General features: G+C 42.7%; 3 protein-coding genes across 11 annotated transcripts in view; 2 read left to right on the top strand and 1 right to left on the bottom strand.

Annotated features, from left to right (window-relative positions):
• Zip99C (Zinc transporter Zip99C) overlaps positions 1–1,723 on the top strand; it is a 55,460-nt gene extending 53,737 nt beyond the window's left edge. For 5 of the 6 annotated variants that reach the window (XM_037427023.2, XM_037427020.2, XM_037427024.2 and 2 more), the window contains one exon: positions 1,525–1,723. In XM_037427023.2, coding sequence (XP_037282920.2) covers positions 1,525–1,600 — 76 coding nt within the window. In that variant the 3' untranslated portion in view covers positions 1,601–1,723. The remainder of the gene's footprint in view (positions 1–1,524) is intronic. The other variant, XR_012886833.1, reaches the window with a different exon arrangement.
• Positions 1,662–22,215, bottom strand: LOC119175953 (heme A synthase COX15). 3 transcript variants are annotated; one of them, XM_037427017.2, is made up of 7 exons: positions 15,280–15,623; positions 15,106–15,174; positions 14,897–15,039; positions 14,706–14,825; positions 8,812–9,385; positions 3,696–3,809; positions 1,662–1,878 (listed from the first exon to the last, which is right to left on the bottom strand). In XM_037427017.2, the coding sequence occupies exons 1-7, from the start codon at positions 15,331–15,333 to the stop codon at positions 1,738–1,740; spliced, it is 1,215 nt and encodes a 404-aa protein (XP_037282914.2). In that variant the 5' UTR covers positions 15,334–15,623; the 3' UTR covers positions 1,662–1,737. The 3 variants fall into 3 exon arrangements, with proteins under 3 accessions (XP_037282914.2, XP_075733256.1, XP_037282915.2); XM_075877141.1 differs by lacking the exons at positions 15,106–15,174; positions 15,280–15,623 and adding an exon at positions 22,153–22,215; XM_037427018.2 differs by lacking the exon at positions 15,106–15,174 and having other exon boundaries at positions 15,280–15,472.
• The window catches only part of tws (protein phosphatase 2 regulatory subunit tws), a 61,162-nt gene continuing 53,642 nt past the window's right edge, over positions 16,047–23,566 (top strand). Inside the window, exon 1 of one of the 2 annotated variants that reach the window (XM_037427010.2) lies at positions 16,047–16,198. In XM_037427010.2, coding sequence (XP_037282907.2) covers positions 16,138–16,198 — 61 coding nt within the window. In that variant the 5' untranslated portion in view covers positions 16,047–16,137. The remainder of the gene's footprint in view (positions 16,199–23,566) is intronic. The other variant, XM_037427013.2, reaches the window with a different exon arrangement.

Here is a 23,566-nt window from a genome sequence, read left to right as displayed (position 1 = left end):
GTCCCAAAAACACCATATGATTATGAGAGTGGAGGGCTCCGAAAATGTCGGCCTCCTGGGGTTCTTTAATGTGCACCTAAATCTAACCGCATGGGCCTCAAGAACTTTTGCCTCCATCGAAAATTCGGCGGCGGCCGGGATTCGATCTCGCGACCTTCAGCATTTTAGTCTCTCATGCAGCTGCTTTGCTTTGATGGTGCTGCATGCAGAAGTGATGCTGCATCGCCATCGATAAATGAGCGATTTAGAGGTGCACACATCAGCCATGCCAGTGCAACATAGCACAAAACTTCATTGAATTGATAAGAAAAAATGAGCCAATGTCCGCAGCTCAAGTTCACCTAACTCAAAGTTTTTGCATAAGATGCATAGAAAAACAGCCAGGGATTTTCTGAAAGTTCATTTTTCTGAAATATTTATCAAACTACGATTTATCAAACTGACGTTTGTACGAGTGAGAGTTCACTGTATATTTTGCAGCCTCAGCTAGAGATACAGGATTTAAACCTGCCTCAGCAATTTCGACTTTTTAGTCGCATTCGTCTTTGTTCGGTTTCAGGTGAACACTGGGAACAATTTCCTTGTCTGATAGTTCCGTGCAGGTGCTAAAACGTACAAGCCTTGTTTTTGTCTCCCACAAAACTTCTTTGTCTCAGAGGCGCTGCATGCACAAGTGCTGTTGCACTGCCGCCAATGGATGGGCGATTAGGGACACCATGCACTGGCGACACCAGTGCTTCACTGAATTGATCTAAAAAATGAGCACGCATCTACTGATAAAGTTCGTTCAACTGAAGTATTGCCTATTCAGCAGGTTAACTGAAAGACTTTTGCATAGAATGTGTTAAGAAAACCACTGAGGATTTCTTAAATTCTGAAATATATTCGCTAAACTGTCGTTTGCACTAATGAGAGTTCACTGTATGAGGTTGAAACTACCAGAATACCTAATTAAAAAAAAACTGTACATTTAAAACCTATTCAAAGTTCCACGTTATATTAGCATCTGGCATAATTCTGGTAAGTGCGTTACTAAATTACTTCTGAGAAAGGTTACAATTGAAAAATGCAGTTTGTAATACTAGGGGAAGATTTGTATCTAAAATAAGGTGCAATATTACTAATTTTGAAGGTAAGGAAACCGTGAATTCATCTAGTCTGTTGTGTTCATAGATATCATAATTTAGTTTTTAAGGAAGTATTATATAGTTTGTGTATATGGCATTGCTGTTCATGCATACGTACTAGGATTTGTTAAATAAACTTGTCCTTATGTCCTTGTTTCTTTCCACATATATAAGGGAGGCCTTGATTTTCTTCAACTGGCAAATGACACTCTTCCCCCCCCCCCCCCCCCCCCCGAGTTCACCATCACCTTTGAGATTAAATAAATTTGAATTTGTTTCAAAAACTACCGTTTGCCAAGTGCCGTCAATTAACTGCAATTTAAAACATATCTTGGCATATTAAAGTAATTAACAAGCAGTCCCCAAGTAATAACCGCAGTGTTTTCTTTCTCTGCAGGGAATCAAGCAAGCAACTGGGGTGTGTATGCAGTGGAATTGCTGTGATGGCAGCTATGCAAGCATTTCTGGAATAGTAATCCAGGCCGTATAAAACAAGGTGCCCAAAACTAGTCACCGAGCCAGTCATGGAACAAGTCACTTCTGGGAAGTTTTATTCTTGTCACATGGTACAATAATACATACTTTAGCAAACTTAAGCGGCCTTGCGTATTCACTTTGGTATCCTCCTGAGCAGCTTGAGCTCGTGGGTTAGCCACAGGGCCACTGAGAGCAGGGTGACCGCTCCTGCCTGGTGTGATGATGCGAGCGATACAGGAACATACGTCAAGAGGGTGGAGACTCCCAGGGTAGCCTGCAAATTAAATTCCGCAATGCCTCAGCAACATCTGAAACATCTGATTTTTGAAGCTGCACTTTGGGAGCAAGGGCACCTATGGATATGAAGAGTCCTAGCAGGTGAACAACAGTGCAGATGGATGAAGATGCACACAGTCGGGAGAGGATTTTTTGCTTCGCCAATGCACTGATGCATTCATTCTTCATAATGTACAATTTCTTTTCTATTATAGAAGGCTCTAAATTTAAAAAACAGATCTGAAACTACCAGACTTCTTCATCTTCTGTCTCAGATATGGAACCAATTTCACTACAGTCAAACCTCGTTAGTACGTACTCACTTTAAGTGTACTAATGGTTAAAACATAGTTGCGACGAATCGCGGACCGAGTCTTATATAGACTAATGCATTTGCAGACCAGCCGTAGTGTTCGTCTTATGCCTACTGATTAGTGCCTACTAGCTGCGTACCGCGATGAAATTTTGCGTTGCTGAACTTGCAGATGCCGAAATATGCCGCACATGTTTTTCCGTCATGTTGATAAGTGTGGAGATAAGCCGATCTGCAGTTATTCCGAATTCCGCGCAATTGTGGCGATGACGTTACGGGTAATCATAGGGAAAAAAACAAATGCAAGGTGGCAACCACCGACAAGCGCGCCGGTAAGGCTTATCGCCAACGAAAAGCCTTATCACAACAAGCATTTGCTCGCACACGCGCGTGTGACGTAGCGCCACTTCAAACCTACGGCACGCTTTTAGTAGGCCACTACCTGAAAGTGCTGAGCCGCCGATCGCTGCTGCTTCATTGTGCGGAACCGTGTTCAAGCGGGCACCGCTTTATAGAAACACGAGCAGCTCGCTGTCACGGAGTTTAGCACTGCGGGTTGCGCACACCAAAAAACCTTGCTGTATTATGCTAACACGCGCACCGTACAGCAGGCGTAGCGCATTTCTAACCATACTGCATGCGCCTCTGTCGGCTGCCAGGACTGCTACAACATAGAGAACAGTGCATCGCTTGCAAAAAGCTCGTCGTCGCTGCCTTAACCGAACAAGCTACTCTCCGCATCTGTGCATGGCCTGAAGCAGAGTGGGCATACTCTACAGCAAGCGGATCGGCAGCCACGTTGTGCGCCGAGTAGGCGAAGCGCTGCACGCAACTACCCATGCAGTAAACGATTTGGCTCTCAGTGACATACCGCGTAAAAAAAAAAAAAGAAAAAAAAAAAGCTGCGTCATTTTTCTCTTAGAAGCAGACCATGGAGCTCGTGTATTGTGGACTGCTGATTATGCCTTTCTGTAATTGTACCACGTTGCGCAACCCGGACCCCGCACTAGTTTCGAAATGTTTCTAGTCGCGTGCTGCTGGGCGGTTGTGCAAGTGACAGAATCCTTTCTGTACTTTGGCAAAAAGAAAGAAATGGCTTTGCGGTAGGCACTTGAGGCAGTATTTCCTGTCGTGCTAAATTTATTCCTTTGTTGACGACGATGGCACATGTCAGGAGGTATATTTGCAGCTGGTGGTTAATGCATAGTATGCTAAGAGTGTAGTTACGCCGCTGTCTCCGCCAGGTACCTATTAACGGTGTTTCACTGTAATAGGCACCACTTTCACAATATCAGGCTTAACAAGAAAAATATTTCAACAAGACAAGCACTTCTGCTAGATGCTCATTTAGTTCTTGAAGGCAACAGGCCTATATTTTATGATTCAAGAGCAAAAGCTTCAATAGTGCGGCTAAAAACTGAGGTAACTCGGGCTAGAAATTGCTGCAATGTGTGGCTGTAAAACATCGAGGTGGTACATCAGTTGTCCACCACGTCTCTTACTTGGAGCCAAGCTGCTGCTAGAAGACAGTGCAGTGCCTTCTTTGCACGAGGTGGTAGTGGTTGCCTCCTGCCCCAAAGCCAGAGGCTAGTCACAAGGACCACCACACTTTCACCCTGCAAAAAATTTAGTTTGGTCAACCAGGTGCTTTCTTGTTCTCAAAACAAAATTAACATGAAAGCAAAATCAGGTGAATTTTCATGAAAGCAAACATTTGACAAATTTCTTTGTTCTCAAGACAGAAGAGCAAGGAGAAAAAACCGCCAGGCCTGCATGAAACGTGCAGCAAGCACAGCCACAGTGAAAGCTGGAAGAGCGGCCTTTCTAGAGGTGTTTTTAAACATCCTTTGGGTAACTGCAACAAGAATACTTGCAGGGTACCCACTACACCATAAGTCATCATAATTTTCATACAGTAGGGAAGCATTCACCATGCCATCTTTGTAGAAGCGTGGTGCACGCCACACATGTGCAATGAATTTCGCGCAATTTTTTTTGCTGTGGCCTACAAAGATGAAAGGCTGAGGCTTTTGTAATGGGTTGGAGCATTCGACCACCCACTGGTTACTTAGGTAATTTGCATTGTTCGACATCTTGTTGTTCCTTTGCTGTTATAAAATGCTTCATTACTCATTATTACGAGATTTCTTTTTCGACAAGAAGACTGCCTAGGGTCAGTTTGCAATGAAGCTTCAAGCACCGCCGTGGCTCAGTGGTAGAATACTAGGTTGGCATGCAGAGCACCCAGGTTTGAATTCCATTGTGTCGATGGTAGTTTTTATATACTTAGTTTTTTTATTTTAAACGATAGTGGTTACGGACATCGGCGGCGGCAGACAACTGTGGCACACACGACCCTTGTTTTGATCTCTTAACAGCTTTTGCAGAAAAAAAAAAAAAAAAAACCTCATTCAATAGGAATTTCTTTGTATGTCTTCAGGGTTTTGATTTTTTTTTTTTCAAGATAACTTTTTTTTATAAAACTTCTACAACAGCCAAGCTCCTATCATTTTTGTACACAAACTATATGTTGAGGTAGAAATATTTTCCCATAGCTAAAATTACATTAGCAGAAACTCATTAATTAGTCACCAGAGTGCTATTGTTTATAGAAGAAAGTTGTAGTGCATGATAACTTATGACGCCTCTATTTTTTTTTTTTAATTGCAAAACTTCTACGTAGTTCGCGATATTCATCATAGAATTTCAGAGTGAAATAGAAACCGATCGTGCTCGGCGCACACTAAACGCGACAACTCTGGTACACTACACCATAACTGCCCGTGACAGGGAAGTGACAAAATTTTAAACAAGGCAAGTCGTGGCCATATGTTCTTGTGAAAATCTGCAACGCATCTCACTTGTGCTAGCACACTGCTTTATTTTTGTGCGTAGCATTTGGTGCTCATCTGTTCTTTCGAACTATGCATGAGAAAACGGCAATATAAACCTTTTCTTAGTCTGGGAAGCATAAACCTCGGGGATAGCCACAGCGTCGCTTCTTCTTGCAGACAGGCAAATTATTTTTTGTGTGCCTCTTCATAGTATTTAAAGGGCCAGTAAACAACCCTGAAGTTCAAAAATGTAATGAAGAGAAATGTGCACACTTTTGCTATGTGAACATGCTGCCGCAATAATTTTGCGAATGCGCACTATATTAAGAAAAGTACAGGGTTTAGAACGTCCTGTTCTAGATGAAATATTCACGCGGCCTTGCCGCCCTTTTCCACCGTAGAGAGGAGAAGGCGTAGCATGTCGCCGTGACTCCACCCACTTTGACAACATGACATGACGTCAGCAATGTCATAGGTGCACAGCCAATGACTAAGCACAGCTTGCCAACATGAGAAAATGTCATAGCGGCCCAAAGAGAAAGCGCGGTGCGAGAAGTGCCCTTCCTCTAGATGTAAAGTAGCAAGACGCCTATTTTGGAAGCTTTCGTTCTGGCAATACTGCTTCTCAGCAGCCTCAGACTCCATATAATGGCACAGGGCAGCACACAAAAGTGAAAATGCGGACTGCGCGGTTAAATATGCATCACTGCAGGGCCAAGGCACCGTTTTGTAGGGCAAAAGACCAATTGTCGAGCTCAATGGCATGCCAAGTTGCCCATGGGCAAGTTGGCATCACAGCGCATATCAGGGGGATTGGTCAGTCGAAGGCAAGAAATAGGGGAATTGTTTTACAATATGTAGGGTCTGTATCACTTGCAGTGCTGTAATATTCAGAAAATGTGATTGTCACAATTTACCGTACAAATTGGCGAGCTTGTTTGGGGGGTGAAAAAAAAAAGTCTTGGCCTGTTTACTGGCCCTTTAAGGAATAGGCAAGTACTTCAGATAGCATACACGCGATAAGCTCTGTACTTGTGTACTTCAGAATGCTCGTTGATTTTTATGACCACATTTTGCTTCAGTGTGCCTCGATTTAGGTTTCGTCACTTTCGGTCTGGCATAGGTTGCCCTTTGTGCGCATAGACAGTTTTGATTTCGCCCTTGAAATTCAATGATGAATATCTTTAACTATGTGCAACATTTTTTTATTTATTATAAGAAGGTATGCCATAAATGACCACGCACTACAATAAATGCACTCATGTCAATATATAAAGTTAACACATTTTTCTTAATTAGTAGCAATAACATTATTTTAGCTGTGCAAAAGTATTTTCGCCTTGATGTGGAGTTCATGTGTGAAAACAACAGGAGCCTGAATGTCATATTTTTATTTACAAAATGTGTATTGTCTTAAAAAAAAAAACTAGCAGTTGTTCAGTGTGCAAGTACAACCGATGAGTGAAGCGCCTTGAAATGGGATGCAAACGACTATGCACTTGATCTCGCTGCTGGCTTTCATAAAGGCGGTAGCGTGGGGAGAGTGTCTGCTGCACTAGGTGGCGGGAACAATTGAGTGAGTGATTGTGCGGCGCACGCAGCGTAGCGCGAGCCAGCCCAGGCAACGGACTAATTACTGGGATGACGACAGGGCGAAGCAATGGTTTTGCGCATTCACTGGTTTAAAAGGAAAGCAAGACAGGTGCGAGACGGGAGCGAGCAGTTATGTGGTGGGTAGGTTCGATGGCGGGGTGCGGGCCTAAGGAGTCTAGCCCCTTAAAAAAAGAAATACCTTGTATAGCAGCAACTACAGGGTTGAGCATGTGGTGCTCAATCCTCTAAGTGGTGCCCAAAGCACATTTCCTTGTCATTGCAGCGCAGTGCTTGTTAATGTATTGGATATAACAGCTCTTGTAGTAACATAACAGCAATGGATAGTCAGCTCTTAAAAAATTGTGATGTGGAAGCCCTAAATTTTTTGCAACACGCAGAAAAGGGTACAATACTTTTCTGAGAGTGTAGCAGTATGCGTACTTCCAGCTAGCAACCGATAATTATTATACATAAGTAGCAACTTTGAGAAGACAAAAATATCCATTAGAAGCTTTTATAGCCACACAGGTGACAGTTGTCTGGAACTTTCTGCCGACCTGACACCACAACCAAGAAAAAGTGCTCTACTGCACATTTCGGAAAAGTTTCTTAAAATATGGAGATCACGCATCCGAAACATTTTTGTCTCCAATAACAGATACTGTTCTTCCCATTTCGGCTATTAGTGCAGAAGTCAGGTAATTGCTGGTCTAAATACATTTTTTCACAGGAGCTGCAGAGGTCGAGGGTATGTTCTCAGTGTTGACATCATGCCTTGGGCTGCATATTCCATACCTGTGCACATGGCACGCTTTGATGTAGTACATGTCATAGGCGCCTCTCTCCGATAAAAAGTGACTGTTGTGGCAGGAAAGTCAGCATATTTGAAGGCCAGACCATCTGGACATCGCTGTGTCGTGTATGGGTACGCGAACAATCGGTGCAAGAGGAACAATTTGGGTGATATCGCGTCTGCAGCAGAGTACGTCATGCGATGAGTGCCAGTGTGACATGTTCACGCTGCATGACGTTTCGTCATCGCCTGAATTGCGGAAGCAGTGGGTGTCGTCATGAAATCAAGAGAAGCTCTGCGTCTCACGATCGTCACAGCTCTATTCATGGCATTTCGTTGGCGGCAAGAAAACTGATGAGAACAACGTTCCTGTGCTGCATCTTGGATACCGAAAAAAAGAAAAGGTACAGACGGAGCCACACTTGAAAGAGCGCCCAGCCGGCGACATTAGCTGTAGTTTTCTACAAAAATATGCGAATACCGATGATGTAATGATACATAACAAGGTTATATTGCATGAACTCTTTAGCTAGAATTCAGGCATGAACAGAAGCTTGTAGCCAATGTGAAGTAGCAGCTACAGACAACAGCGTTCACAGCCACGCACTTCGCTGCTCTAGGTAAGTGTGATTCCGCCTGTGCACAAATTGCTGGAAGTACTGTGCTTGCTGCTACTAGTACCGACGATGAAGCACCACCGTTCGCAGAAGCGGAGCTCATTATATAAAGCAGCTAGTGCAAATGCACACCGCTGTATGGTTCAGACAGCGACGGATCGGTAAGTGGGTTTGACGATATCACATAAAAAAGTCTAAGGAAGCGAGAAATTGGCGAACACAGGCTTTAGCAGGGATCTCACACCAACAGATAACGCGCTCTTTTGAGTACACCCAGCCCTAGATGGTGATTTTGCCAAACTTGGCCGTTAGACACGCGCATTTCAATATGGGAGCCCCCTGTCGTAAAAACTTAAAAACGTGTGTAAAGCGACAGGATGGGTGCCACAGTAAGACTTGCACTGTCAAAAATGGCAGGGAGTTAGGAGTAGCGATGATATGCGGAAGCTTGCATGCATAAGAGCCAGGGGTAACTGAAGATTCCTGGGCAATGCGGGTAATGCCGCGCAGTAGACATGGTGAAAGGTGATGATGAAGGCATAGTCTGAGCTTTTCTGGACATGTCTTTTGTACACTGTGTGAATTTTTTTTGGTGCAACCATTGTCTGAAGGGGCATTAATAAAAGCAATAGTGTTTACAAGTCAAGCATTGCTCATTATTGAGTAAGGTACGAACCAACCAATCCTCTTAAGTTTATTCCTATCTGGCAATAACAACTACATACTGTGTCACTCACTATTGGCATGCTGCATAAGTCTACAATGAAAAGTACAGGTTTACCAGTATTCGGTGGTCGAATTGGGCAGTTGTTGGGTTTTCGGTGAAGTTGCGCAGCTTGGGTTCAAGTGCCATTATATCGGAGGGCACCCAGCGATCAGCCATCTTGGGAAAGGAGTTGTAGACGAGGCCTGCTCGCAAGCCTGCCACAATTGCGCCCGACATGGCAGTGACAAACACCAACCCGAGGACTCCGTGGGCGCACCTCTGCACGGTTGCTGACATCAGTGCAGAAGCATGCATGGGCTGGGTTGATAGATGGGAGATGCCAGACCAAAACGCCAGGCTGTACCAGACCAACGCAGTGCCTAGGTGAGCAGCCAACCGGTACTGGCTTACATGAGGTTGGTCCTGGAGGCCACTTTTGACCATGTACCAACCAAGGAACCCCTGAAAAGCCAGCCCCACAGCTAGAAGGCCAACGTGCACCTTTGCCCGGCGACTCAGGTAGCCCCGCCACCAGAACCAGGCAGCACCAGTGTAAAACACCGCACCAATAGTGCGGCCCCACATACGGTGAAGGTATTCAATGTACCAAATGCGCTTGAACTCGGCCAGTGTCATCTCCTGGTTGAACCTACAAAAGCCGAGAAAAGCAGCGGAGAAAATACTGAGGGTAGCATCATAAAGCAGCTGGCAGATTGCTCTAAACACCAAAGTAGACAAAACACCACAGTAGGCAAAACCGTAACCTCTCTTGAAAAATATTTCAGAAAAAAGCATGATTAGCTGTGGCCAAATACCTATATTTTATTGTTTACACAAATATTTGAGCTTCTTGGTGCATAAATTCAGAATGCATACGGTTATAGTGCAGAGTCACAGAAGACTAGTATAAATGGCCATAAGCAGTGATAGCCATCTATGTGAACATTGACTACGCACACAACCAAGCTGAACAGAAGTCTTCAGTACACTGCGGTATTTTAGGCATATTAATGCAATAGCGTTAAAGAGCTCGTTTCACAGAAATTTCACTGTTGTTGGTTTAGAGCAAAAAATAATCATCTCAATCACTGAAAAATCGAGAAAAATGCAAATAAAGTAAATAATGAAAATTTTTGGGTATGACTTGTGGGGCAAGCAGGTGTTCTACCACACAGTCACACATCTGCTTAGAAATACAGTGAAAAAAACTTCCTCTGTTTAGAAATGCAGCGCAAATAACATTCATGCTTTATGAACACATGTGTCCTGTATACAGGCTTCACAATTAAACATCTAAATTTCACTGTAATATTGAGTGGGACAAGCGTACAGAGCCGTCTAGTGTCAGAACATGTGATTATCATGACTTCATGGTTTAAAGCCAGCCACCCATTACAAAAGGCACACTTGTTACTGCACATTATGGTCCGCTACCCCTACAGTCCCTCGTAGCGAACAGTGCTCTCGGCTGGCTCAAAGCATCAGAGCTTTTGTGAAAGACGGAGAGTGGGATGAAAGGAGAGGTGGACAAAGAGAGAAGGAAGAAGAAGGGAACACGTGCACTTTGCATGGCCCTCGGCGATTGTGATGTCACGGCTTACGCTCGTGTGCCTCCGCTGCACGCTGACAATCCATCAAAAATACAGCCAACTCTTCAAAATATGGGAAATTAACCTTGTTTATCGGAACAGTCGTATCTTCCGAATAGAATTTCGATGTTTTTTGTCAGTTTTTAAAGCTTTGGCTCAGTATTCTTTTAAGATAGTTAAGTACATAAACCACAGCTGTATTTAAAATGAGAACAGATAATGATACTAAGGAAAGTATGCCGAACCTGCGACCTTCAAATAATGCATCTAATGCTCTCAGACACATTATTCAATTAACCCATCGGACACATTTGAAGGTCGCAGCCTCAGTTTCTGCCGGTGGCAAGTTATTTCTTCATCCAATTTTCTTTCTTCATACTTACATTACGATTACTTCTAATAACATCCCCAATACTTTCATTGTCATTATTGTCAGTTCTCAATAATATTGTGTCAGACAAAAAAAAAACCTTTAAATTTAGTTATAATTAAAGAAATTTTAGCTTTTTTGTTAGTGGAAACAGGCTGTCAGGTCAAATGGAAGAATTGAAATCTTTCCGGTGAAGAGCCCGTCGCAGCTTTGGGATTTTGAAAAAGCCACCTCCGGTAATTGTTGCAAAGTAATGAAATTCAACCAAATTCACTGGCAAAACCGAAGTGCAGTGAGTGCAACTAGCCCACTACCAAAATGACGCCATTGCTCCGCTGCAGCGGCCGTACTTTGATAGAGGCAAAAATGCTGTGGGCCCATGTGCTCAGATTTGGGTGCATGTTAAAGAACCCAAAGTGGTCGAAATTTCTTAAGTCCTCCACTACAGTGTCTCTCATGATCGTATATTTGTCTTAGGACGTTAAACCTCACATATCGAAATGAAGTCATTGTTTACTGAAACGATTTCAGTGGTGTTAGTTGTTTTAAATTCGTTAATTTATGCCTGATCAGTGCAACCTATGCACACATTAAGTGAAATTGATCGATGGTTGATGGGACACTTGCTCATTCAGGTCATCCCTAAAGAACATGGCAGTTGCACTCTGCACTCTACTGCATTTTGGTTTCAGTTTTGCCAATGAAATTGGCAAGATTTCATTATTCTACATTATTCTATTACCTGCTGCCGCTCTTTGAAAATCTCACTGCGGCAATAAGGGCTCCCACTCTCACATTTGACCTATCTGGTGGCACTAATTAAACATTAAATTATGTTCTATAATTACCCATGTAACCAATGTCACTAGTCATCTAAAGATGTCTGCCACTCCAGAAAAAGTTGTCATGAAGGCACCAGGCAAATATTCCATTGCCCTTAGTTTTGAGGATTTTGGGACACACTTCTTGACACACCCTGTGTAACTCCTTCAGTCACTGCATGCACACTGATGCTCCCCAAAATATAGTGAATGGAAAACAAAAGCACCAATAAAAAATTTAAAAAAAAAAACATTAAGAACCCATTTAGTCTTAGATTGAATAACATTGAGTCGGACAACTGGATGTTGCTCAAGAATGTCGTTACTGGGTTAACTGTCGTTGTTCTGCATCAGGCATACATTGAAAGTGGCTGGATAGACTCTTTTCATGGACGTTAAATATACAATATTACATATAATATTCCTGTAGAATTATTGCACAGAGCTTGCAGTGCGACAAAACTTGAAGAATTTAGTTTTTATAATCTCTTTTACAGCTGTAGGCAATCATGATCACAAAAATGCTAGAAATGTTGGAAAACTGAATTTTAAATGTTAAAACGAATTGACACCTGAAATAGGTATACAAATAAATCACCATTAGAAAATGTTAATATTCTTCATTTTGCATAGCTGTTTTATCTTTGTAAACTATGTTCTTTTATTTGAAACTCATATTCAATTATATCAATATTGTTGGAAATACAAATAATTTTTAGCAGTTTTTGTGAGGTGCAAGTACTTTATGTATCTATTTAATGCTTCATATATGAAATTCTAGGCCTTTTCAAAATGATTGCAAGGCTATAACTGTATACATACATACATGGTTTCACTGCTGTTCTCACATGTCCTTACAAAGATGGTTCAGAGAGTACTTGTTCATCATAGTATTTGTTGCACACTTTCTAGACTAAATGAAAATATCTTGGTACATTCATAAGCTTCACAAAAATAACCAATTTCGCTATTGAAGCTGAAGAACATATTGTTACTGATTGGCAGACTTGAGACGTAACTTAGAATTCTCAAAGTAGTACCAGCCAAAATTTAAGGCAGTCACAATGTCCTCAGACTGATGTAATCCCTTCCTCAGGGTTTGGCTGAAGTCATCAAAGAAATAGCATTATCTTTCCTTCTCTCACTTCACTGCCAGTTTTTATTCTTGATCGTGTTGAAAAAGCCATGGGCATTAACAGCAGGCAGGGTGGCTAAAAAGTCGTTGATGCTGCAGGTGCTTTGACTATACCAACATTAGAGAAGCCTATCTACTGGGCTGCTCTCAGAATTATGGAGGTTGATTGATTGATTTGTGGGGTTTAACGTCCCAAAACCACCACATGATTATGAGAGACGTCGTAGTGGAGGGCTCCGGAAATTTCGACCACCTGGGGTTCTTTAACGTGCACCCAAATCTGAGTACGCGGGCCTACAACATTTCCGCCTCCATCAGAAATGCAGCCGCCACAGCCGGGATTTGATCCCGCGACCTGCGATCAGCAGCCGAGCACCTTGCCCCGCCGCGGTGGTCTAGTGGCTCAGGTACTCGGCTGCTGACCCGCAGGTCGCGGGTTCGATTCCCGGCTGCGGCGGCTGCATTTCCGATGGAGGCGGAAATGTTGTAGGCCCGTGTACTCAGATTTGGGTGCACGCTAAAGAACCCCAGGTGGTCGAAATTTCCGGAGCCCTCCACTACGGCGTCTCTCATAATCATATGGTGGTTTTGGGACGTTAAACCCCACAAATCAATCAATCAAATCAGCCGAGCACCTTAGCCACTAGACCACCGTGGCGGGGCAATTATGGAGGTGCCATCGAAACTGATCACATAGTCACGCTCTCGGAGCACTTAGCTTCCAGTTTCTGAATTTTTTTTTTTGTGCTGGTGGATTCTATCATAAAAGATCTAGCTTTCATTGATGTTAGTGACGGGACACTGAGAGTCTCAACACTTTGTAATCAATTCCCTGGCATTTCTCCTCGTATGGCCGTGTGGATTTTGGCCATGGTGGATGATGAGCAACCGTTCATACTGTTCTGTAAGCCACCTTGGTGCGACTTCTTTTGCAATAACGCTGGGAAGCTGCTGGTGAAGTCTAGGTGCACATGAAATGGTAACACACCAGAGATGCTTGCACTTAGACCTAGAATGTCAGGCTCCTCAGCATGACATCCAAGGCAGCATACTGGAACTTGCATCATACCTATAACCACCCCACGCTAACATCCTCTCGTCTGCCAGTGTGCTGTTTAATATCAGTGTCACACAATCACTTTTGATTATTATTGGGCCTGACATAGATCAAATTTCTTGATCTTGATTGATTCCTTTATGCAAGGTGCACATGGGAGCCAATCAGTGTTGCGAAATTCGATTCCAATCTGGCTTAGTCACAATCACCAGTGCTCCATGTGACAACAGTATGAGAGCAGCAAGCATTAAGCGAATGCGATAACCAGCCCTGCAGCTTAACCAAGATAGCTTCAGTGTGTGTATTGTTCCTAAAAAATTTTGTCAATATATAATTCTGTTACAGCTGACTTTGAAAGAACTGTATAATTAAGAATAAAACAGCATAACATTAGGCCATCACGTGCCAAGCAAATGTGGAGCATCCATCTATTGCACTGTGTTTTGCCTCAAGCCAAACACTGCCGAGACAGGCAGGGCACAGCTACTATGATCCACATTCACAGTGAGCGTGTAAAATGTATAGCAGGTGTGTATAATACGACAGTAAACGCATGCATCAAGAACCCTTGTATTTCAGGACTACCACGACTTGGAAACTGAATACATCTGTACTTATTACCTAGTATTTCAGCAGACCACCAAGATAAAAAATGCAAAAAATTCTTATAGAATTTTTCAACAGCAGTCTTTTGTTGCCTCACTCACACGAACCACCATGTTGTGCTGAAGTTATTGAGTAATTTGTCCTAAAAGGAAGAGCAGATTAACTAAATAAATAAACCATGATGACGTAGCAACGTATGCTGTTGGGCTAGTTGGCGTGTAGCTGTGTAAAACATCGTTGGCACAAACTTGAAAGAAGACAAAAGAAGAGACTTACTCTTCTTTTGTCTTCTTTCAAGTTTGCGCCAACGATGTTTTAGACATATGATAACGTACTTAATAATGCCTTGTAGGAAAAGGAACTTCGTTGTTTGTGCAGTTTCAATACATACGCTTTGTACTCCGGATATTCTTGGTACTTCAGAAACTCCTGCTCCCACTGCTGTTGTCCGAAAGGCGGAAATTCTGCAAATGGGTTCCAGTGCACCATTGAAAGGCCAGATTTCGTGAGCCTGCATGGATGTGGACACAGCGTGAAATAAGCTCATTACAGCGTTACATGGTACTGCAGCGCACCAATCACCTCGTGACACCTCCTAGCACGATGGAACCGAAGGCCATGCCACTGCAGGCAAGGAGCCACTTTCCTACAGCTCTCCGAGACTTCTCCGTCAGCTGTTCGGTCGCTGGTTGTGCGATTGTCACTTGGACTCGCCGGCCGATCGTCTAGAGGAACAAATGCAAAAACTGTGCGTGTAAAAACTTCACGTGCTGTTCAATCGACGTGCGAACCTGAAGTATGGGTTTGCATTTTCTATGCGCCAGCATGCGATGTTGCACGTCTTGTCGAAACAAGATCGCCTGAAAAATGTACACAAATGAAGGAAAATCCACGGCTCCAGTAATATCTAATGCGCGAAGAGAGAAATAGTGGGAATAAAACGTGAATCATTGATGTTCACTCACTCTGCAGCTGGGTTTGAAGGCGCCCAAGTAGAAACAACGCTGCGACACATTCATAGTATATGGCCAGTTGCACCGAGAAACGGTGCGTCACTTGATTAAAAATGACTAACTTTCTAGAGACACATGAGGAAAGCAGCACTTTTGTGGACGGGTCACTCCGAACGACGAGTTTAATAGCAGAACGCGAACGGGCTCATTTTTATAGTGATAAACAGCGATCGCACGGAACGCAGCACACTGCTTCAATGTCAGCTTTGCCGAGCCAAAGTGGAGAACACCCGCCGAACACTAATGTTTTTGCACGCAGCCGGGACGAAAGCAAGACCGAAATCGACCGGCAAAACGCGTTGCAGCGTGTTTTACGACCAAAACAAGATTAGTACAGCGTTTACAGACCTTGTATTTTTCCCTGCTAAGTCGTTGAAAAATTATAGTTCAATGCAGTGTTGATATCGAAAATGTTTTGATTTGCATATATCAATTCTTAGTTTTAGCTTATATTGTAGCGTATTACTTATTTGCAATTGAGGATTGTTCTTTAAAATCATGCGTAATATCGTGAGCAGCGCAGTGCGCCCACTGAGTGCACACGCGGCACACGTGCAGTTAACATTAATGTAAGTTTTGAACATGGCTTTGAAGTAGTTTGAAGGGTGGTGTGAGCAGTTCAGACCAAACTCTATGACCAAGAGAGCTCGCGAAAACGTAAAGTTTGCGATGGTTTCGTCGTGTCAGTAATTTCCAGTGCTCCGTAATTTTCAAAGCGGCGTGTTGGCGGAGCTCAAGTGAAGCCGGCGGCGCCAGATTTGAGTTCATTTTGTGTATTGGTGATCCGTTAATTTGTGCAAATAGGCGAAGATGGTTTCTGCAGACCTGATTTCTCAACATTCCCTGGAGCCAGGCGATTGCAACCATGACCGTAAGTGGAGTCTTAGAAGTTTGGCAGCTTGGGCTAGTTGGTACGGCATGACGATAGTTATAGCGCGAGAACAGAATGACGACACAGACAAGAAGTGTCCTTCGTCTCCTTCTTGTCTCTGTGTCGTCGTTTTGTTCTCGCGCTATAGCTGTCGTCATGGAGTCTTACGACAGTTGCGTAGCTTTTATGTATGCGACATCATGGCGCGCGCTGTGCAACTTATGCACTTGAGCCAACCTACGGGCGCCCCCAGTTGCATTTGGCAAGGTGACCTCTGGTGAAGTGCCGTTCCGCGAGACCTTGACAAACGGGTCGTGTTTGTCTAACGGCGTTGCCTGTCGAAAGCAGCCATACAAAGAATGCGCCGTCACAAGCTGGACGGGGCTGCGTCAATGTTTGAAGTAAAAATGCGTGTATAACCATTCTGCAACAAGGCATCCTCCCAAAATTAGGTTTGTAATAAGCCTGCGCAATCGCAACTTTTGCGTTAAACAGCCCGGCAGAGTCCCCGCTGTTTGTGCCTATTTACTGTATTGCCAGAATCAATCACCACCTTCCGTCTCGTCACTACTTTAAGAATAGCTCGAGAAACACTGGCATGCTGACTTTATGACTTCTTCCTAGGTCTTCATTCTACAGCACACCATTTAAGAGCCATAAGTATGGTTTCTGCCGCAGGAATGGTTGAAAATGTATGACTCTTTGTCAGTTATTTGTGATATTGCACTACATTCCTTGTTCTTGTGGTAAATTTTCTGTCAGTGTGAAATCTCACTCTAGATGAAATTGACTGATGGAATTAATTTTTCATCTGCAATAATCCTATCGTGTTTCAAATATGATTATAAACAAAAGAAGGGAAATTACAAAAGCTCGCCTTTCTTTGTTAGACACAGGATTAATTATAACCAAGTTCTAATTGATGTTGTGCCTAACAGATATCACTACTGTATTTCAAACTCCATTATAACTACAACAAAATATGTAGTTTACAAAACTTCAGAAATGACCAAGTTTCATTCATTTTAAATGAAAGCAAGACCTAGAATGGTTTGAGGGGCTTGTTTCTCTGCTAAACACAACTACATAAAACCAGGGAAACCATGGGGAACATTACCAGTCATTGCATAAATGTAAATTAGTTGTACTGCATTAATGAACCTCTTTACCAATGGTGGGTCCTATGCTCTGGCAATTGAGATATGATGGCAGGTGTTCTCCCCATCCACTTCATTGAGTATTTCTGTGCTTGTAATCTTGCAAGTGTTAACCACCAGCATCTCTTGTAGCCAAGGCGGCACGTACGGAACGCTCTTTTCACAGTGTGGTGCCACATAGCGTCATATATTGTGATAGGCTGGGAGATGGGCTGGCAAATGATCAAGTAACCCTCGCATGCTACCTGAAGGCAGCTGGAATGAGAGCTTTACCATGAAAGAACGAAAGCAAGGGAATGTTCTTTTTTTGGGGGGGGAGGGCTTGTTTGACTTTGGCACAAAATCTTCTAATGGTATTTTGACCTTGATTTTCTCCTCTAATTATGAACTTTTGATGGTGACATTAACGACATTAGAGTCCTAAAAGTACACTTTGTCAATCTAAACCAGTTCATTGTTTCGCTTTAGTGTACCCTTAACTCCACCAGGGACAGTGTCTCACTTGGGAAACAGTGTGCACCAGAATACATTAAAGTCAATCAAATATTATGAAGTCTGCTTCTATTGCATGTTTGAATTTGCCTGATTTAACAAATATTAAGGTGCAATGAAAACCACAGCGTGCAATATGCCATGGCAAATTGTGTGCACAGGCAAATTGCACAAAGCCAGACTTAATGCAGTAATAGTAACAAAACATTAAATATAAATGTTAAATCATGTTATATTGATTTAGCATACCTTAAAACTGTCCTCATTAATTTATCAGCAAAATGATGATTGCAATTACAGAAGGCAAAGGTCAAAGTTCCACTTCTTGAATTTTGTGCTCAAGTCCCAGCAGTGTGACACCAATGTGAAATTGTGTATCTCTAAAGTATTTTCTCTTATTTTTCATCATTGTAACACACACCAGCAGAGCTTTTGAAACTTGCTAAGCTTTCTTGCTATGGCTCCTTTAGAATTCAATTTTTTACAAGGTGTTGCTTTATGAAAGAGAACATGCATGTTTGCAGCCTGTGGCAGCTGCCTAGAGCGCTATAAAGTGGCAGCAAGTGGAAGCACATATGTTTTTGTAGTTGCTTATTGGTGGCCAGAACAGCAGTCTGGTGGGGGAGTGAATCTATTAGACACTTGCCTACTGGTCATGCCTGATTATTCTGCCTACCAATAGATCATGCCCATCTTGAAATTTTTGCACAAGCTCACAGGGACATAGAAAGGAAGACAAAAAGCGCTATCTAACAACTGGTTTATTTCTCGAAAAAACATTCACTTTATACCCCTCGGATCCGTGCTCTCTGGTCACCAAAAAACAAATGCACTGCGCACATATCACAAATAATGATAACAGGTGCATTGATTAACAGACGTGAGCGAAATTTCTTTCTCTAGTAAGCTACCGAAGGGTGGCTAACACACCTATCTTTCTGCTTGTCTATAAGATAAGCTTCCATTATCTCTCGGCTTCTTGTTTCGATTCCTATATACCAAGGTAGTGTCGCGATAACAAGGAGAGCACTCGCACTCATTGCAATGCAATGCCAAATGGGTGTTAGGGCGACCTTTCAGACTTGACATATGCTCCCTTAGCCTAGTGTTAATGCACCTGCCAGCCTGCCCTATATATACACACCCACACGACAAAGGTATTCAATACACCAAATTGTGTGCACATTGAACAAGTTTGAGCTTATGTTTTATGCTGCATTCCTTATGTGCGCTGGTCACTCTGTCACATTTCTGGTTGACCAATGCGCCCACTCCTCCTATTTTGTTTTTGGCCGAAAACACCACCTTTACATCATCATCATCAAAAAGGTGGTGTCTGAAGCTACTATAAAAAAACTGACCGAAATTCAGTGCCATTGTAACATTATGACAACCCTTTGATAGAATGGTAAAATAATTTTTCTTGAGATTAAGAAGGCTTAGGTAAGATATAAGTGACTTTGCATTGTGCTAATTGTAATGGGTGATGTGGGAGAAAACATTTCCAGCAAATGGATAAGTGGGATGTATATACCACTATCGCACAAACGGTTAATATGGTGTCAAGATTCCAGTACATAGACATAGCGTGAACTACTGAGTTGCCACTGCACATCTACAGAACTTTTACACCTATTGCCGTGCGCAATCGTATTGTATAGGAACAAGCGCATCAAATGTGGATACCACCTGACAAGTCATTGGCAATTATATGCCACCTTTCCACCCCTAATTGATGCCATGATTGTGTTGCACCTGGATACTCGAGAAAAACTGTCCATAATACTTTTTTGTATTCAGTGATGTAATTGTGTCTGGTATAAATGTGTCCATAATGTACTATTGCAGGGGCCCCTCTAAGCAATTACACAGGGCCTTTGAACTCGCACTTTGATTTTATCCAACCTGTCACAGTGACTGGATGGCTGTGGTATTCTGCAGATCACCATGAGGCTGCATGTTTTATTTCCAGTTGCTGTGGTGTCATACTTCAATTAAATTTGGGATTGTGTCTGAATGTTTGATAATGTATTGCATTTGCTAAATCACTCATCTTACCTAAAAAGCAACGCTAAGCCATGTACAAGTTGCCTGCACACATCTATACTCTTTGAAGAACATGTTGTATAGAAAATTGTGTTTAGTAACTGAATTTATTAACCCTTTAATGCTTAAGCTATAAAACTGCCAAACGAAGTATTGTTTTTTTTTCCGGCTTTAAATAGCAACCTTCAAATGATCCTGCAGCTAAATTATCTCAAATGCAACTTTAATGCATCCTTTTATGTATGTCGTGAATTATCTTTATGCCTTGAAAGTGAGCATATAGCAAAAAAAAAATGTACTTCGGAACTACATAACATGTTGTGTGCCGCTTCTTGGGTGCATACACACTTAATAAACAAAATTATTTAAGATTGAATTTGTCACACAAGCAAAAAGGAACAAATAAGTGAGAGCTGTTGCACACACTTCGCGCTCTCTGCCATCAGCTACAAAACAATTCGTTCTAGCATAAAGTATCCGAGACGAGATGGAGCTAGATTTTTTATGCTGAAAGGCTGTGTTCCCCGTGACTTAATTACAGCCGGAATTAAAGGCAAACTAAAGGCAACTATTAAGTTGACGTTGATTGTTGAAATAGCGGTTCAGAAATCTCATAGTGTTACTTTTATGCCAAGGAAGGACCTATTTTAAAATGTCGCGTTTCAGTGGTCCGCATCGAGTTAGCGCACTTCAAATTACCTGCCTCAAGAAGCGGACCTACCGGACTGACTCACGTCACTGTTGCCGTGCACAACGTTGGCCGGCTTTACTGCGCTAGTAGCAGCAGACCCAAAGCAGCCGGAGTCACAGCAGCAGCAACGGCCATTGATCAATTTCCCACCATTGGCTTCGAGATTGCACTTTTCTTTCAACTGCACCCCGCTAGATGGCACCACCTGTCCCGTGTAGCCACGCGAAAATTGAATTTTTGAACCGCTCGCGCCATTCCCCATAGGAATAGTAACGTCCGGCAGTTCTTTTTTCCATGAATCAAACAGAGACGAACAAGCAGCATTTTATTGCGTCTCTTAATGCACGGAACATTCTTTATTTAGTGCAGTTAGATCGATTACTAGTGATTAATTGTAGGCGGTCCGTCTGATGTCATCGAGATCATTTTGTAAATGTCCCGACTGCAGCGCTTGTATTCTGTGCATTTACTTCAATTTCTCGGTAAGTAGGGCACTGCTGTTGATAATATTGTCGTTTTAGACGTCATCATACATTGAGCGTTCGCTGTGGTCTAAATCGTTATTTGACTTTAGTGTCCCTTTAAAGGCTGCACACATTTCGGGACTTGCTTGCTCGAAGTTATTCAGTATGTCATGAATTCGAGACACTCGGCAGCAAAAAGCTAAAAATTTCTTTGTATATTGGTATAAATGTACACGACATTTAAATAGAGTTACTCTCAGGTAAATACAATTTATTGGGTTTTTTTATAAGCACACATTTGGAGATATGCAGCTTAAAAATCGTCACTAGGTGCTAATAAGTTTTGTGCTCCAAGGTGCAAATGAGAATGTCGAAAACTGCCCAGGAACCTCACATAAACTATTTTCAGTTTTGTGAGGTGCAAGTGCTACTGAAATCAGTATCATCTACACATTACTTTTACACAGGTGCACAATGTGCGTCACTCCGATGAGTCTTTGTGCCAACAACCCTTGCCTCGGTAAATAAGCTTAGTCAGCCATATATTTACACCCATGTACCCCTTCGATAACACATACATACAAGCAGCCCATTGAAGAAGTAGGAGTTAAGCAAACGAAGACTAATGCCAGTTGAAAATAAATCTTCAGAAACACTGTGGCCATAGAAATTTATTCCCTATCCATCAGTCGCAACCAGCCAATCCTGGTTAAAGTGTAAGTGGAGCAGACCATTGTGCAAAAGTAAAAAAAATAGAATTGCTATATTATAATAGCTTGCTTGAAAATGTTAGTGTAAATGACTGCTATAGTTTCACTAAATAATTTGTTGCACTATATAGAGCGTCCTGAACACCTTGTAGTTTAACTCCGACGTTGACAGTGATCATGTGCAGTTTCCACATGCCACACAAACCATGATGTGCTTTTGTACATGTAAATCTAAAATGATGCACACAGTTTTTAAATTGCCTATTTTGTAGCACGACAGGAAGCTTGCCATTTGAAGTGTCTGAGCATGCAGCGATTTATCTAATATACTAGTAGAGATCCTTGAAACAATTTTTTAATCTGCATAGTCTTGTCATATTAAAGGGCTACTCACCAGGCTTCGTTGCAAATTTTCCCTACAGGTGCTGAGCCATGCTCCCATTTAGGGCTGCAGATGTCTTTTTCTTTCCTCAACCTCTCCTCCTCCAAAACACTGGAAGTTTTAAAGTGCCATCAGGGGAGAACTTTACGGAAGAAATTTTTGAAACTTGCGCGTTATTGGCCATGTTTGCTGAACTGCCTTGTTTGATGCCTCCAGGAAGCATGCTTCCCAGCCAGAGCATCACGTTCCCCTTTGCATTGGCTTGGGTCCTCAAGCAGCATGACTCTTGAATTTTTTTAAGGGGACCTTGAAATGGTTCTGGCTATTTTATACAAACACAATGGGCTGGTACGCCCAGTCCCAAGGGTTATTTAGAGACTGATTTGAGCTCTCTGCGTGAACTGAGTAATTTATGACAATTCTGTAAAGTTGCCAATCACTGCAAATCGGTGCGACTCGGCCAAACACGTTTTCAACTGCCCATGACGAGGCCAGAGCACATCAGCAGCCACGTTTACGTGGCTGCTGATCTGATTGGCTGTCATGAGCTGTAGAATGCGCGGAAGATCAGCTGATAGGGTGGCGGCAGCTGCCAGAGCAGATATAAACCACTTTGCGATCTTCATATCTGTTGCCAGACGGCGTGCGTGCTGTTGGACGCACTATCTGATGGCCTCTGAGACTGCGCGCAACCTGTCAGCGTGCCATTTCGGAAATCTAGACTAGTAAAAACTCAAATTGTCAAGCCCTCCCATGAGAGCTGTAAAATTGCCGACAATGCTAGCGTGCCTCACGAGTTGAGGAGGCCAGGCAGAGAAAGGAGGGTATGATATAATTGTCCGTAGCGGCCTTGGTACATGCCATGTCACTAAATTTGTGGTGCAAATGTTTTGATAATATTCCAGCCTAAACGCTGGCAAAAACATAAAAAGACCTTTTCAGGGTCCCTTGAAGTGCTAGAGAAAAGGGAGCTTGTCATGTTGATGTGATGAGCTGCACCTCCTTTTTTCTCTATTTTGCTTCTTGGTGCACTTGTAGTGGCATTGTTGCACTCTTCGCATTGTTTCAAGCCCTTTGTTGTAAACAATGTTTCAAGCCCCTTTGCGATTTCAAACAAACAATGAGTGTTCAATATGCCTGTTACGTGGGCTTATCATATGTACTAACTTTAACAAAATGCAGTTCCTGCTGAAAGGAGGGCATTTGGCATTTTATAATTTGCAGACACAATCACTACTGAGCATTCTATGCACTGCACTTGTTTGTTTGCAATTTCCAAGCCTGGTAAGAAGCCCTTATAAAACTTTGTACGGGAGCCTACAACACCGGTTTTTGCAAAAATCTGTGAAATCCTTCAAGGTGGAGTAAGGGCGATGAAAAAGACCACCCATGTCTAGCAACAAATTTTTGGACAGCTTTAGGAAGC

The sequence above is a fragment of the Rhipicephalus microplus genome, chromosome X (genome assembly GCF_043290135.1).
Source record: "Rhipicephalus microplus isolate Deutch F79 chromosome X, USDA_Rmic, whole genome shotgun sequence".
In the NCBI taxonomy this organism is placed as follows: Eukaryota; Metazoa; Arthropoda; class Arachnida; order Ixodida; family Ixodidae; genus Rhipicephalus; species Rhipicephalus microplus.
This window is presented reverse-complemented; position numbering and strand designations above follow the sequence as displayed.